At 42.3% G+C, this 15,294-nt stretch overlaps 1 protein-coding gene across 5 annotated transcripts in view; it reads left to right on the top strand.

The window, feature by feature from the left end:
* Nucleotides 1–15,294, top strand: part of LOC119728531 (F-actin-monooxygenase MICAL3-like) — a 29,854-nt gene that overhangs the window by 10,381 nt on the left and 4,179 nt on the right. For 3 of the 5 annotated variants that reach the window (XM_038200800.1, XM_038200805.1, XM_038200804.1), the window contains exons 3-11: nt 1,725–1,914; nt 3,950–4,100; nt 4,359–4,535; nt 4,896–4,946; nt 7,503–7,578; nt 8,509–8,630; nt 9,802–9,862; nt 11,464–12,813; nt 13,855–15,143. In XM_038200800.1, coding sequence (XP_038056728.1) covers nt 1,725–1,914; nt 3,950–4,100; nt 4,359–4,535; nt 4,896–4,946; nt 7,503–7,578; nt 8,509–8,630; nt 9,802–9,862; nt 11,464–12,813; nt 13,855–15,143 — 3,467 coding nt within the window. Of the gene's footprint in view, nt 1–716; nt 827–1,724; nt 1,915–3,949; nt 4,101–4,358; nt 4,536–4,895; nt 4,947–7,502; nt 7,579–8,508; nt 8,631–9,801; nt 9,863–11,463; nt 12,814–13,854; nt 15,144–15,294 lie in introns of those variants that run through there. The other 2 variants (XM_038200803.1, XM_038200801.1) reach the window with 2 other exon arrangements.

The raw sequence follows: 15,294 nt of genomic DNA, 5'->3' as shown, positions 1-15,294 counted from the left end.
AAATGTCTTCGAGCATTCCACAACCTCTTTAAGAGTCGTAAAGATAACATTACTGTATACATACACATCTACAGATGGGTACTTAAAATTTATGACCATTCAGTCAGATCATGGGGGGAGGAATTTAAGGCAGCATTTGACCCAAGTTAAGTAGTCACCATGGTCACATCTGTGCAAAGTACACATTCCGTGACATTCGGGTAGAGTTGGAGTTCAAGTCAGTCATATTGTACAGTATTTGATTTTGCATCTAGGCCTGGGGTTGTCAAAAATAAGTGGACAGGTTGATTTGTACGTGTTTGCTATGGTGGTGTTTTGATTGATCTCGGTAAGTGAGGAATTTCGGCGTGTTTTCTTTGATAAATGTGAGCTATTGCATTTTTTTCTGCTAGTAATTAATCAAAAGATTAGACGAGCAGATATGATATGACACATTATGCAAGCTTATCTAGTGCATTTATAATGGTCACACTCCACCAATTCAACATTGTACATGCACTAGTCTACCTATGCTGTACTCACCGACCCTGAAGAATATTGTTTGTGGCCGTTCCTCCATTGATGGTAGCTAGACAGCGCGCAAACAACCTGTATTGTTGGTTTTACTGTGTCGTTTCCTTTGCATGTGTACATGCACCATACACCATACACCTGGGCACGTAAGGCAGTAAGCGCGGCATTTTATTGTGTTTGTACAACAGTGCTCTATTAAGGCTAGTCAACATTGCCCATATACTCGGGGGAAACAACCGTGTGAAGTCTTCGTCTTTAATATCTTACATGTATTTGCGGTATTTGTCAACAACAAGTCAAGAATCTAATAAATGTATGTGTAACGTGGCACATTTTCTTGTGTAAAAAAAGTAGACAGCATATTTTTTTGTGTAAATGAGTAAGATTGCACATGCATGGGTGAGAAATATTATATTTTGTAAGATTGGACATGTACTCATTTATGTACATGTGTGCACTTTGTATTCAGCATCATCTACTGATACATAATGCAAATTGCCTATCAGTCGTACTGTACATGGACAGTGGTGCACGTACATGTCAATACATAACTCTGCTCATTAAAACATGCATTATAAAATATAACATGCACAATATTTGTGTGCTAAGCTGAGCATACTCAATTACTAATACCATTAGTGCTAATGGCACAGGAACACATGTTCATGTGTGCATGGGTACCGTACATGTACATGTACATGTCCAGGTAATATTGCTTGACAAATTGGGAGAGAATGGGGTTGGGAAGTGGTTCATTTTTCCATTTGAGTCAAGATGACTAGTTGAAGGCTTGCATTAAAAGTATTAAGGCTGGTGAGGGTTTAAGGCCTATTTCCCGAGTCTTGGCGGTTTAAGACCAATCACCTGTGAGTAGTAATGTCATGTCATGGGCAAAAACGTTTGTATCATTCAGCCTGTTTGGCTTTTGCGCAGCGAGAGTTAACTTAAACAAGTGTGACATATTGTCAGTTCGTTTATAGTCATGTTTAATAGTGCTGCTGCCGGTAAATCATTACAAGCTCTCTGGGATGGAGCTATAACTTTGACCTTAAAACGTAGATAAAAAGTGGTTCAACTGTCTGCAACATTTAACCTATTAAAACGTTTGTACCAAAATAACAAAAATAGAGCCTACCCCTCCCATTTCTAGTATTTAAACATATTTTTTAAACCTCTCTTCTTCTTCTAAATCTTTTTTGTTCTTATTCAAGATAACACACTAGACGACTCCGCCAGTGCCAAGAAGAAGAAGTTCAAGCCCTGGAAGTCCATCCGCAACTTCTTCAAGAAGAAGCGGCCAGGCAAGGAGGACGGGGAAGGATTGGACGAGAGCCTAGGGGTCAAATCCAAGTCCACGGGGGAGCTGAACCGGCCAATCAGTGACGAGGACGGAACTGAAGGGTAAGAAGTATACCTGAAGTGTTCTATCGAAACTACATGTATTTATATTGAGCCTCTGGGTAGAACTTTACTTTGTTTATGTAATGAAACCAAGGATTCCTAAATAGTGCCCTAGGAACTGTATCTCGCAAGCCTGAAGAAACCTGTAGAGAGAAGACAATGAGAAGAAATTACAGTTTTAGAGGTGGGAGGAAAACCTCAGAAGAATATTCTGGGGAAACCCACAGAATCAAGTAGGGACTGAAAACCCAATCCACATGTGGTCCAGGCAGGAATCGAACCCCGGGCCACAGCGGTGGAAGGCGAGGAAAGTACTGCTGTGCCAACCTGACTCCACTTGATATGGAGATAAGAGGATGTTGCTCGTTCTTGGACCGCTTTTAATATTGGGACGAATCGAGATAATTATATGTTAGAACCAATGGATACTGTTTCCTGCATAGAGTTGGGTGCAATTGTCAGCAGAGATACTTCGTAATCAAGTCACAGTTAAATTGAGATTTGAAATAAAAAAAAGGATGGTACATTGTGTGAATCAGTCTTGTATCGGCATTTCTTTGTGGTTTTGTTTTCGGTACCCATTGTGTTCCGTTAGCGGAACAGTTAAATTGAGATTTGAAATAAAAAAAAAGGATGGTACATTGTGTGAGGATAGTGGCCATGTCCATGGATACAACTATGCTTTTGCATGCCACTTTATTAAGAAAACATCCTGTTTGACTTGCTCAACCTGTCCAAAGAAATATTGGAAGCATTTTCATGCAAATGTTTTTCGCGAAATTGTGTAGGCGTTCATGTTGTGTACTTATTTGTTTAGTCTGCCAGGATTTGGGGTTAGGATTTAACTCTTTTGTATTATATTCTCCTAACCATCCTGTGATAAGATACCGGTACCAGTCTTACAGTCAGAACGGAAAAACCCTGTTTGCTATTCATGGAAAAAATGAACAAAGCATCTGCCTAGCAATGGACTTTGTTCCATGTACATGTAGATGTGGCGAACTAAAAGGCAAAACACGAACAGATGTTTTGGTACAGTAACAAATTTAGTATTTAGCAACACGGTGAAGGAGCCCTGTTTACTGTATTTTATGCCATCTCATGTATAATACACTGTATAAAAGGTAAAGCGTATACTGCAGGTTTTTTTTCACACGTATGTTGGATAATTTTCCAGGTCGTTTATTGTACCGAGGTAAGTGGTTTTGAGATTATTTAGTTTATCCCAAGCAATATGTTTTTACAACATGTAAAGCCACTTTTCTTTTGTAACCGTGAACTCCACTTGTAGCCATTTTGAAAATGTGGGTTATGGCTTGTGAAGAGCCTACTTAACCACTGACCCTAGCTACTATTTGCAACTGATGTAAGAATTCAGGATCGGCAGGTACTGTTGTCTCTTCAAGATTATCTAGATCAAAAACTGCCTTTTGAGTTAAATAAAAGATGTCATCCCAGCTGTGCATAGGTAGTATTTACATTATACCACTCGTGCACTTATGCTGTGTGCGTACTCATGCAATTGAAGATGCCTTGGTATTGGGTAATTAACTTTACTCTCAACTAGGAATCCACAGTAACTATATTTGTACTTGGAGCAATAAACTAGTCATGTCCCTGCAACAAGGTTGTATTTCACCTAAAATGGGCCGTACGTGAAATGTCAAAAGGTCGTATCTCACTTAATATAACCCGGATGTACAATGTACACACAAAGTCAGTGGACGTCGAGATACAACCTTGTTGCACGGAGCGTATTCACATGAGATACGACTTGTTGCAGAATGGAGTTACGACCTTGTTGCACTGATGCGACGAAATGTGTTATGCTGTACATTTACTTGTAGGTTGTGTACATTTTACTGTACATTTTGTTTTGCGTTGTTCTACTTGCACCACTCATTGTGCACAAGATTCAACAGTGTTTGTATGATATATTGTCAGGAAACTCTGTTGATGAGGCCGTAAGTTTGAAACAAAAACAAAAAGTGTCAGTCGTGTTACAAGCAAAATGTAATTTTCATTTTGATTGTAGGGATGAGACTACATCTCCTGGCCTGCTTTCCCCCAGCCTAGCCAAGGGCTTCAGCAAGTCTGAAGACAGTGTCTTCAGTCAAGAAAAACCAGCTCCCACCAAGGAAGAAGTCCGCACATCAGCAGAGATGCATATGCCAAGCCCGTTTGCGGTAAGTTGCTTTCTTTGCACCCCAAAAAGCACATTTTTAGGTCACAGCCTGTCTTGCATCCACTTCTGTTTTTTTGGGTTCTTACGAACAGATTGTACTGATAAGTGAAGAAAAGAAATGTTGGAAGTTGTGAGATCACACTAGAAGCTTGTCACGTTAAATTGATGAAATGAGGTTTGCCGATAACACCACGTTAAGTGGTAATGTCTTCTCAGATATGTTTAAAGTAACTTTCTCATTTTTGCTGTGTCTGTGCAGAGTGAGCTCGAGGCCAAGCTGAAGAGACGCTCAGGCTCGGAGGATGTCACAAACAAGACGGCCACAGAGGCAGGGGTGGCCAAGACCCCAGAGCACAAACCAACGCCGCCAAAACCCGCACCCAGGACCAGCGAGAAGAGAAAGAGTGCTACTATCACTATCAGCATGGATGATGAGGTTCGTATGGCATTGGAAGAATTACTTGCACATGTTAAATAGCTAAACAAGTAAAGTTTCTGTCCGTACTTAGTGTTTCGGATGCTTTAGCATTGAATACCGTGCTGCTAAATGCTGATGCTTCTTGACATGGAAATACGACCAAAAAATAATGCCAGGGCGAGTTTTGTATTCAGTTTTCATATTTGTATACTGAATACATATAAATGTATTTGCATGCCATCCTTCACACGCACCAGTGGTAGCATGTGTATTTTCTCGTAAGCAGCCAGTGGCTGTTTATATTGTGATGACAGAATTTTGTTTCCACATCTTTCATTTGTGGTTTCATTTATTTGATGTCTTGCATGTTATTCTTAGTTCTCCACTCGTCAACAGCGGCAACCTCCGGCCACAAAAGCCAGGCGATGGGTAATTGCAAATGTTTCAACCCGGGTTTGGGTTTTGGGGGAAAACTCACAACTGGCTTCTACTAATCTCTACAATCTTCTTACCAAGCTAGTTTTCTTGCTGATATTCAGGGCAGTCACACACATACTTTTAAGATTGCAGTCACACATTTCTTTTAAGATTGCAGTACAATCTTACAACTTTCCTTTTGACTGAATTCTTTTCGCTAAAAATAAAGTTGGCTGCACTTTTTTTTCCATTCTTGGTTCTGCTTCCACTAATCATTGGATAGCAGTGAAGGTTTTTTGGTGTTATAATTCTGTATCTTGGTTTTTTGGGGGCAATATGTGTCAAGGCATTGCACATTATTAGTAGTGAAATGGTCAGTGTTTTAGCTCCTAAGTCTGGCTTTGTAGTGTATACTAATACACTTTGACTGGGTTTCTTTCAATTCAAGTAGTTGATCCATTTTTAGATTTCTTCTGTCCTTCTGTCCTTTGGTTTTTTGTCACTGAGGGTTTGTTTGTCAGTGTTTTGGTTTGTTGTTTGCACGTTTGCCATTAAGCCATCATTTATTTTTTTTTTATTTTTCTTTTCTTATTTTCTCCTCTTGATATGTCAACTAAAGCCTGCACAAGATTTTTATTCTACGTTTCCTTATTTGACCTTTAAATTTGCTACAACACAAAAGTCAACTTGTTTGTTAATTGGGCATGTATGGACATTTATTTGTGGTCTTGTTTTCAGTACCCATTGTGTTCTGTTAGCGGTATACATGCAATTAAGTTTATAGACCTCTTAATTGTTAAGAACCAAAAATAGTACAGACGATCATACATTGATTTTTTTAACATATGGGCCCTCAAACTTGACATTTCCTTGTACAGAGTCCTCTGGGCCAGCTGCCATTGGAGCAGCATGTGACTTATGTGTGTGACTAGGGGAAAAAAAGAAGCCTCCGGAGAGTTTCAGTATCGGTATCCAGCATCACACATTTGTTCAGTATGCACTTGTCATGCATATCTGTCAGATTGATCCCCATAAATACTCTTTATAGTGTACACCAAGGTTGCCAAACTGCTATATTTAGTTGATGAATTAATCTTGCTTAATCGTCATAAACATCATAAACTTTCTTGTAGCTCTCAGCATAATGAGAAACAATATTGAAAGAAGAATCGTCAGAAACAAGGTCCAAGCCCACAATTCTCGAGTTCCTCCGAAATGCACTTTTGCTTTCGTTATTAGTTACTCCCAAGTGTCATGTATATAATGACTTTGTAGCTAAATGTAAACAACGATGCTATTTGTTAATTTGCGAAACAGTTTCATTTTCCCCAAGCAACAGCTGCTTAATACGTCGTCATGTGGAAATATGTATGTAATCTGTGGTATACATTAGTAGCCCAGGTGTTGACTATACCATACTTCAACTTGTGTTCTGTGTGGTGATGAAGGGGCCTGTTAACAGTAGTTGTGAAATTTAACCCTAACCCTGCCGAACCCAACAGGATTCAACTAAGTCATATACCCAATGGAGCCTGTTGGATTGAGCAGTAAACCCCTTGTGTACATTCCTGATGTAAAATGTTGGATTCAGCAGGCAACTGAACCGCATTATAATGCCTAGTTGGACTCCGTTTGATTCAGCAGACAACTGGATTGAGCAGGGAACTCCGGTTGGACTCTGTTGGATTAAGCAGGGTAGTCCTGAGGAACTAGTAGGGGGTTAGGGTTTATGCCCCACTGGGTATACATGTAAAAGATTGCACAAAATGAAGGCTTACACACATGTACAAAGAAAAGTAGCCGCTGTTTGAAAATACAATAAAGCTTTTGTGAAGCAATTGTGATTAAATCGATATCGTTGACTAAAATTGGAAATGGGAACTCCAATCTAAAATTAAATATGTATTATAAAATTGTCTTGAAGATGTCGTGAATAAAAAAGATCCCTTCTGCTCTGTAACAACATGAATTCCTGCGCAGAAGGTTCAGCTCATACGTCCAGTGGTTTATTTATTTTTGGGAATGGTCAAAGGTGATTTCAGGCAATGGGAAATGTTGTTTCAGACTTGCCAGTATTTTTTTTTTTTTTTTACGTCAAATACGTTTCACGGCCCTAATTGGCAGGAAACAGTCTCAGGCAGACATGGCTGTGAGTCACCACAAACTTTTTTGAGGGGCAGTAGAAACGGAAAAGGTATAAAACATGTGGCATTTAGAACACCGTGCAACCTGATGCGACGCGCTAGGCCTTCTCTCTGTTTTATAATTCAAATTCTTCAGTCCTGACTGACACTGACAAATTCAAAAAGTACGCTTAAGTGGTGAAGACCTGACACCGACAACTGCTCAAGACCTTCCGTCTCCATTCAGGGAACAAGTTTTGACCTGAATCTAAAGTCCCTCGTTTCCTGTGAAAGAAGAAACTCTCAACAGTCTGAAATGATGAACGGGCACTTGCCAGACGTCGATTCCATTTGGTATTTTGAGGAAGACATTTTCAAGGAGCCGGAGGAGGAATGTCAGGAATTTATGTGCCCTCTCTCGTGCCCTTTTCCGTGTCCCATGCAGAAGAGCTTCACGGCGGCGACTCACGAGGAAAGGAAACAACAACAAGAGGAGAGCAAGATTCGAATAACACCGCCAGGTAAATTGGAAGATTCTTTCAGTAAAAAGCTGAGAATTAACAAATGTTGACTGCTGTGATGTGGGATATGATGTTTTTAACACCCGAGGGGCGCATTGCACCCGAGGCGAACCCACATCAAAGCAGTCATCAACGATTGTTTTGTTATATCGTGTCAATAACTCAAAAAGACAAACGGTTGTAACTTACTGTCTGAGAAATTAGATCTTAGAAACTGTCTTAGAAATTAGATCACTGCGATGTAACCTTTGATAACTAAAGGTTTTGATGTCTTGCCGGACATGAGACTGAGCGTTTGGCGTTGCAGCGTCTGAGCGTTTGGCGTTCTCATTAAGCAAAGCTAGCATGCCGGCTGGTTCCACACGCGCGCCCAACGCGCGCAATAAATGCAGTGCGATATCACCCTCAGTGTGTGACATGCGTTTTTATTGTCCAGACATGTGGCCGTCCTAGACCAATGAAATTACAGTATCCAAGCACACGACATAACAATGTCTTTTGTTTGATGCCCTTATATCTCGGAGACAACATTCATCAGTGAAAATAATTTTGAAACTGCCGATGAAGCAAACCCTGCGCATAAATTACTCAAAGTCATTTTGCGTTTAAATTGTCTTCATAATGTGACACAAGACATGGCAGATGGATCATGTTAATTCAGAGGAGATGGTTATAAATATCTTTTTCATTACTTTAACATCCCCAAAACATTGTGAACGGCATTCATGCCATGATTCAAGTGAACTCACACAGCAGGTTTTTTTTTTTGTTTCTGATAAGTTTTTTTCCCATAAACTTTTTGTGACTTCGTGGACATCCCCACATCATGATCAATAGTGGTCTTTGACAATTTTGTGATTTCTTTCAGTGTTACTGAATTCAAATGATACTAATTTTGTGGCTTCCAAATTTGTCTAAAATTTATTGCAGAGGTCACTGAATCGATCGACATTTTTGACTTGGGTAGCACCAGTCTACTCGAGAACCCAGCCGCCCGGCATCGCATCTCAGTTGCCCCCAGGGCAAGAAGGGCAACAACCAGACCTGGACACGTACGTGTTAACCTTTTACTTGTTTTCAGTAATGTCAAATGTGAACCTGCTGAAATATGTAATCGCAGAAGTGGAAAAGTCAAATGTTATCTCCTGACATACATATGGGTGCCCACAGTCTGCGAGGAAAAGGGGGAAAAGCGGATATTGCAATAATAATAATAATCGGCATTTAAGAACGCTCTTATTAGTAAACTAAATCACAGCGCTTACAGTATTATTAATACCCCTGATCACTGGGCCAATTAAACATTCCAAATACCATCTCAGCTCCCTGGGGAGTATACAGCTTGATGCTGCCTGTTAGGCGCAAGCAAGCTTATTCAATCACAATAACCATCTCTGCCCTCACAGGTACCCATTTACTCCTGGGTGGAGAGAAGCAATGAGTGACAAAGTGCCTTGCTCAAGGGCACACGCACCATGACCCCGGCCTGCCGGACTCGAACCCACAACCCGCAGCTTTACCCACAGGCCACGAATCCAGTGCCCTTAACCACGAGGCCACAGCACTCAGAATAAAATCCCTATGGCAAATACTGGCCATGTTTGCCCGTAATCTTGGTTGTGCTACTCCTCAAAGGGTCAATACCACATACATGTTTTAGAACTTTCTACATATGTGGGACGTTTGCCTTACATGTACATGTAGATTTGAGGCATCAGAAATAAATCATGGAATTTTCCAAATCAGTTTTCTTATCAAGGATTAAGGGCAAACATGGCCAGTATTTGCCATAGGGATTATATTCTGAGGGCTATTTGCATTAATCTCTGCAATGCACATGGCATATCAGAAATGTATTCATGAAATATTTACATGACATATTAAACGATTAATCTTCATATCTGATCTCAATCACCATTTTTACATGTACTTGCAAAAATGGCACAATCTTTTAAAGCCATTATTCACTAATACTGTCAACATCTTTTGAAAAAAAATATTCATTTTGAAAACAGTAATGATACCAAACATCTTTTGACACTCTTAATGCAATTAACCCCCAACAAGGCAATTTCCAGAAATGCAATTTGGTCATACTTTTGTTTCTTAGACTGTCACAGGTCAATGTGGTATTGACCCTTTGAGGAGTAGCACAACCAAAATTTCATGTTCTTGCATGTGCCAATTTTTTAATAACAACTGAACTGTTTGTCTTTTATACAGAGACCTTCCAAACGGCCAGTCACAACACACGAAATCCTCCCCAAGCCAGCCGACACGCCCAGTGAGTTGGTCCCCACAGACCCGGCCCCCAAAAGGCCTAAGTCTACCCCCATATCCGCCATCCCATATACCAAGCCATCCACTGCCCCGCCACCCATACCCACCACCTATACGGCCCTACCCACTACCCCACCACCCCTACCGACTACCCCACCACCCCTGCCCACAACCCCCATCCCCTCAAAGCGAGCTTCCGCACCGAGGATCGACTCTCATTCCGCTCGGACTGATGACGACAAGTCCGCCACTATCCCCCGGGCTAACGCCATCCCAAAGACCAAACGGCCCCCGCCGATCAAACTGCCTCGCCCTCCCTCCCTTGGTCCCATGGTCCTTCCGCCTATCAAGTCCAGTCAGAGGCTACGGCCCACCCCGCCCCGCTCCAAGTCCCTTGGTGAGACGCCGAGCGGAGACTCCTTATCACCCGAACACAACGGCAGTGACAATGAATCCAAGATCCCCGATTTGACGAAAAGTTTTGATGAAACAGGTAACAAAAAAACAGAAATTGATTTTCCTACGAGTCTTGTGATGCATGGTGCAAAAAAAAACCAGATGCATGATCCAAAGGTAAAACCCTTTTATTTTTTTTTCATTTTAGATCGAAAAAAAAAATTGCACAATATTTGTTCTCAGTTTGAGCATTTGTTTTTGAAAGTTTTGATTCGCCATAATTTAGATTGGCACACATGTTTACATTTTAGAGTTGGGAGAATTTAGCATTAGCATGCTTTTAAACACAAACCGTTATTTTTGTGATTGCATTGTGACCAAATTCCTGATCCTAAACCGAGATGCTTGGAAAGTCTCTCAAGCCCAATGTTTTACCATGTTCTCTCTGCCTTGTGTCTTGGTACCCTTGCCCCCCGGCCCTCAAAACTCCACCGCAACCCCGACCTCTGCCCCAACCCCGCCAAGCCCAGATCAAACCCAGCACCGTGACATTCCTATAATGTTACCATCCCCGTTCACCCTAAACTGCCCTTACATGAAAGTTACGTTATTACTTAAAATCTTTCCTATCTGACTGTTGGTTAATTGTAATAAAATGACAAAGATTTTCAGGATTTGTCCAACATTTTTTGGTGGTTTTACTAACTGACTTGTTGAATTTTGAAAACTATCTTATACAAGTTTCTTGTTTGAAATCGTGGAGATCTCCACAGTAATTTGCTGATCTCTTGCCAAATTTCTTACTGAAAAACTCTGAGAGATACTGGACATTAATCATATATCCCAAAATCTTGGGATGGTGACATGGTATGAAATGTAAAATAACTGTCAAAAAAATTCTAATAGGAGACAACTGATAAACCAAGCGTGTTGTCTCGTTAAAATGACACTTAGAAAATATTGCATACTTTCCAACGAAATGGGACAGCTTAAGAAGAAAAAGTAATTAATTAAAAAAGTTCCTTCAACTGCAATTACCAAAAAACTGTTCAGTATCTCCTGTTTTATGTTGCTGCATGTGACCCTTTTTGTGAAATGAGACTCATTTGGTAGGAATCAGTCCAATTTATGCTGCCAATGTTTGTTGCCAATGTTTGTTGATTGCCTTTTCTTTTTCCTTTCTTGCTTGTTTTTTTTTTTTTCTAACAGAGAGCCTATTTACAAGTGATATGCTAACCCCTGCACAGCCAAACACTGTCCCCAACTTACCACACTCATTGGCAGTCCCACACTCCCTGTCCACAAGCCCTGACCATAAGGAAACACCCACTGCAGTCAACTCCTCCATAGAGACTAGGTCATCTCCATCGGGTAGCGCTGACCCAGTGACCCCTGACCCCAGCACGGACCTGATCAGTTGGGGAACTGACTCAGAGAGTTCTGAGCAAAAAGAAGGGTCCTTGTTGACTTCCTCGGCAAGGAAGCCAGAGTCCTTGTCGACTTCCTCGGCAAAGAAGCCAGAGTCGCCCTTTATGTCCGAGCTTAGCAATGTCCTCAAGCGAACCGGGCGTTCCAAGACCATGGGATCCCGCCCGAGTTCTTACGAATCACGCAGCATGCCATCTCCCTCTGACTACTGTAACATCATCGACTTGGCCGGGTCTGAAACAGCCAAGCCCCACAGTCCAATGACAACTGATCAGGCTGCAGCTCAAGTGCCAAAAGTTGATAAGCATGAGTACGTGGAAGTTGCAAAAAGGAGATCTCACACCCTGGGTGGGGTGAATGTTCGGTCAGCCCGACCCCTATCCCAACCCGACATGCATTTGCACCACACTGGAGATTTAGCACGCTTAATGAAAAAAGGGGAAGGCAACCGATTGGTGGATAACCAGGCTTCTCCAAAGGAAGCAGATGGTGACAAGTTTGCCAATTTGGGGGTCCATTTGAAACCCATCGATCCCCCTCCCAAACCGCCACCCAGACCACAGAAACCTGATGCGAAAGTCAAAGACGAGCTAGTGGATTTTGGGGTCCATCTGAAACCAACTGGTAGCCTGAACAAAGACTTGAGTGACACAGGGGCCAAGCATGATCATGATCTCTCTAAAGCGAAGCAAACAAATCCACAGAATATTACGCCAATTTATGAAAATGCACCCATAAAACCCCCTCGGCATGATCAGCACCAAGCAACCTGTGATCCCATTCCCCCACCACGCCTTAAGAAGCGAAGATCTGCCTCAACAGGCCAACCCCCCTTTGCTTCCCATCTCATAGCGTTACCTCCAATTGCGAATCCCACCGACACAGAACCCCTACTAACCACTCATGACAATGACCCGGGGGCTCAAAAAGCGGCTGGGAATGAGACTAACCCTGCACTAACTGGCACCAGTGGCCAAATCGCTGCCACAGCTGTTGAGACTCCGAAACAGCGGTCGAGCAGTCTTACCGGTCTGTTGGGCCCTGCTCAGAGTGATGGTGATGCTAACACTGCACTGCATGTTAAACCTCGTGCCACTACTATGCATGGTGTGAATTTGTTTGACAATTCAGGTACTTGCACTGTTGTTCTACTGCAGCTGCATGCCACATTCCATCTGATGTTTCTGTCATGTTTCAGTCATTTTTTCTAGAGTCAATCCTGACAACAGTGAATCTAGACTTTAGACCATATCAATAAGCCAGTTCAGTATTCAACTGCGCATGCGCACAATGATATGGGTCATGGGTCATTCGGGATAATCGAACGCTCATAGAAGGCACATGAATGCGCAGAGAGACGGGCGCATGACGCTAGCGTGTTAAGTACAAGCAGAATGGGCGTTCGCGTAACATCACGTATCACCACGTCAGCAGTATCCGGAATGACCTTTGACATGGACTACTTCATCGAGATACCGAACTGACTTATTGCTCTGCTTACTAATACGTCCTGTACATAATTATGCAGATGTACTTGCTGTCGAATACTAACAGCACGTTTAGAATACGTTTATAGAGTGCCAGCAAATGTAGTCAACATTTTTCAGTCATATGTTCTCTAAAGTCAGTACCCTCTATAATAGTGGAAAGTTGGTCATCAAATTTACATCAGTAAAATGCTTGCAATTCAAATGGTTGATATAAAGGCAACTGGGACACATAAGTCATGTCATTTGGATTAAATACTTCACTTTTTTTTGAGAAAAACTTTAGCCTCAATAGAAAAATTTTTTGTTTGAGTTGCTGGTGGCTGAAAACATTAAACTTCATGCACTGAAAAAAATGATTGCCTTTTTTGAGTAAATAGTGCACCTTGGGGTTTGCAGATTTTATGATTCACGTACGTTGAGGTAAAAGTGGCACAGGCTTTCTCCTGTATGTATAGCATTGTCACATTCAAGACATACTAACAATAATTTTTCATCAGGTAACTGTCAACTCCATGTTATTCATCTGATTCTTAACCATGGGACATGATTCATTAGACCTCATTAATTTTTAATACTGCTCGGTTATCTGTCTGCTAAAATCTGTTGAAATTTGACACTATGTGCAGTATGTGGAAATGATAATTTCTTTGCCAGTAATTAGTGTTCTGTTGTTGACTAACAGAAGCCATGAAGGGGAAGAAATCACCCACATCTCCCCTGTCGCCCATCTCGCCAAGCTCTCTGAAGGCTAAACCGGTTACCAGGACAGACAGCAAAGAGCCCAAGCAGAGGTTCATGTATACTAAGAAGGATGAGGCAAAGCCCAAAGAGAAAGAAGCTGACGCTAAGAAAGAGGCTGTCTCACCAACCAAGGAGCCAGAACTCCCAAAAGAGGCAATTTCCCCCATTGAGGTATCATCCCCGAAGGAGGTATCTAGTCCAACGTCCATCAATGAGGTTGCATCTCCAAAACAGGTATCTTCCCCAAAAGCTGTTGCCTCTCCAACCAGGTCCAAGTCCCCAACAGTTGAGGAACCTCCACCAGTGTCAGTCGGATCTCCCAAGGAAGTAGAATCTCCTAAAGGAGTGGCTGCTCCAAAGGAGGTAGTATTCCCCGATGTGGCATCTACACCTCAGGAGGCAGCATCTACCCCGAAGGTGGCATCATCACCTAAGGAGGTATTATCCCCAAAGGAGATTGGTTCACCAAAGGAAATTGGTTCTCCCATTGAAGAGCCAGTGGCGAAAGAATTATTCCCTTCAGAGAAGGATCAGGACTCAAAAGAAGCGCCTGCTTCAGAGGTTCCATTTCCAGAACATGCGGTGTCTTTGCCAACAGACTCAAAGGAGGAGGAGAAAGTTGTTGCAACTGAAACTGAAAAAGAGGAAAGTGTGCCCTCACCTGCACAGCAGAAGCCTGCTGAGGCTGAACAATCAGGAAAGCCGCGTGTGATGGCGAAGGCTAAGGCAGAAAAACCTGCAGGACCCAGACGGGGTAATGTGAAACACAATATGGCTCTCTTTGAGCCCAAGTCGGTCACCCCTGCGAAGCCGGCAGTAAGCGACAGCAGCAGCGCTCCCCGAGCCATGAAGCGTTGGTCTCTGGTTGGCAGCCAACGGCCATCCTTCGAAGAGAACTCCCCAGCCCCGGCTCCAGCCAAGCCTGAAGAGAAGGCCATCAACTCAGTTGCCCAGAACCGTGAAACCAAGAGGCCAAGCGGGAAGAAACCAGTGTCCCCTCCTAAACAGAAAAAGGTCCCAGCTAACACCACCATCCAGGACAAGCCGGACTCCCAAAGTGAAGAGGAGCCTGAGGCCAAGCCAATGAGCTTGAAGGACCGAATGTCCAAGTTCCAAGCTGGAAGTAATGTCGCGAAGGCCCCGCTACCCTGGAAGCCACGCTCCAACAGCAAGAGGGAAGACTCTAACAAACAAAATGAGGCTAACCAAGAGACAGCACCAGAAAAACAAGTAAGTAGTTAAACTAATGTTATTCTTAATAGATTATGAAATCTTTTGGAGTTTGCAACATTGCTGTCTTTGCCAAAATAAACTTTGGCAGCCAATCATACAGCTATATTAAATTACTAGAGCGCTGACTTGATGTACAAAGTAATGCCTG

The sequence above is a fragment of the Patiria miniata genome, unplaced genomic scaffold (genome assembly GCF_015706575.1).
Source record: "Patiria miniata isolate m_02_andy unplaced genomic scaffold, ASM1570657v1 HiC_scaffold_20, whole genome shotgun sequence".
Lineage (NCBI taxonomy): Eukaryota > Metazoa > Echinodermata > Asteroidea > Valvatida > Asterinidae > Patiria > Patiria miniata.
Note: the sequence above shows the minus strand (reverse complement) of the source record. Positions and strands in the feature narration are given on the sequence as shown.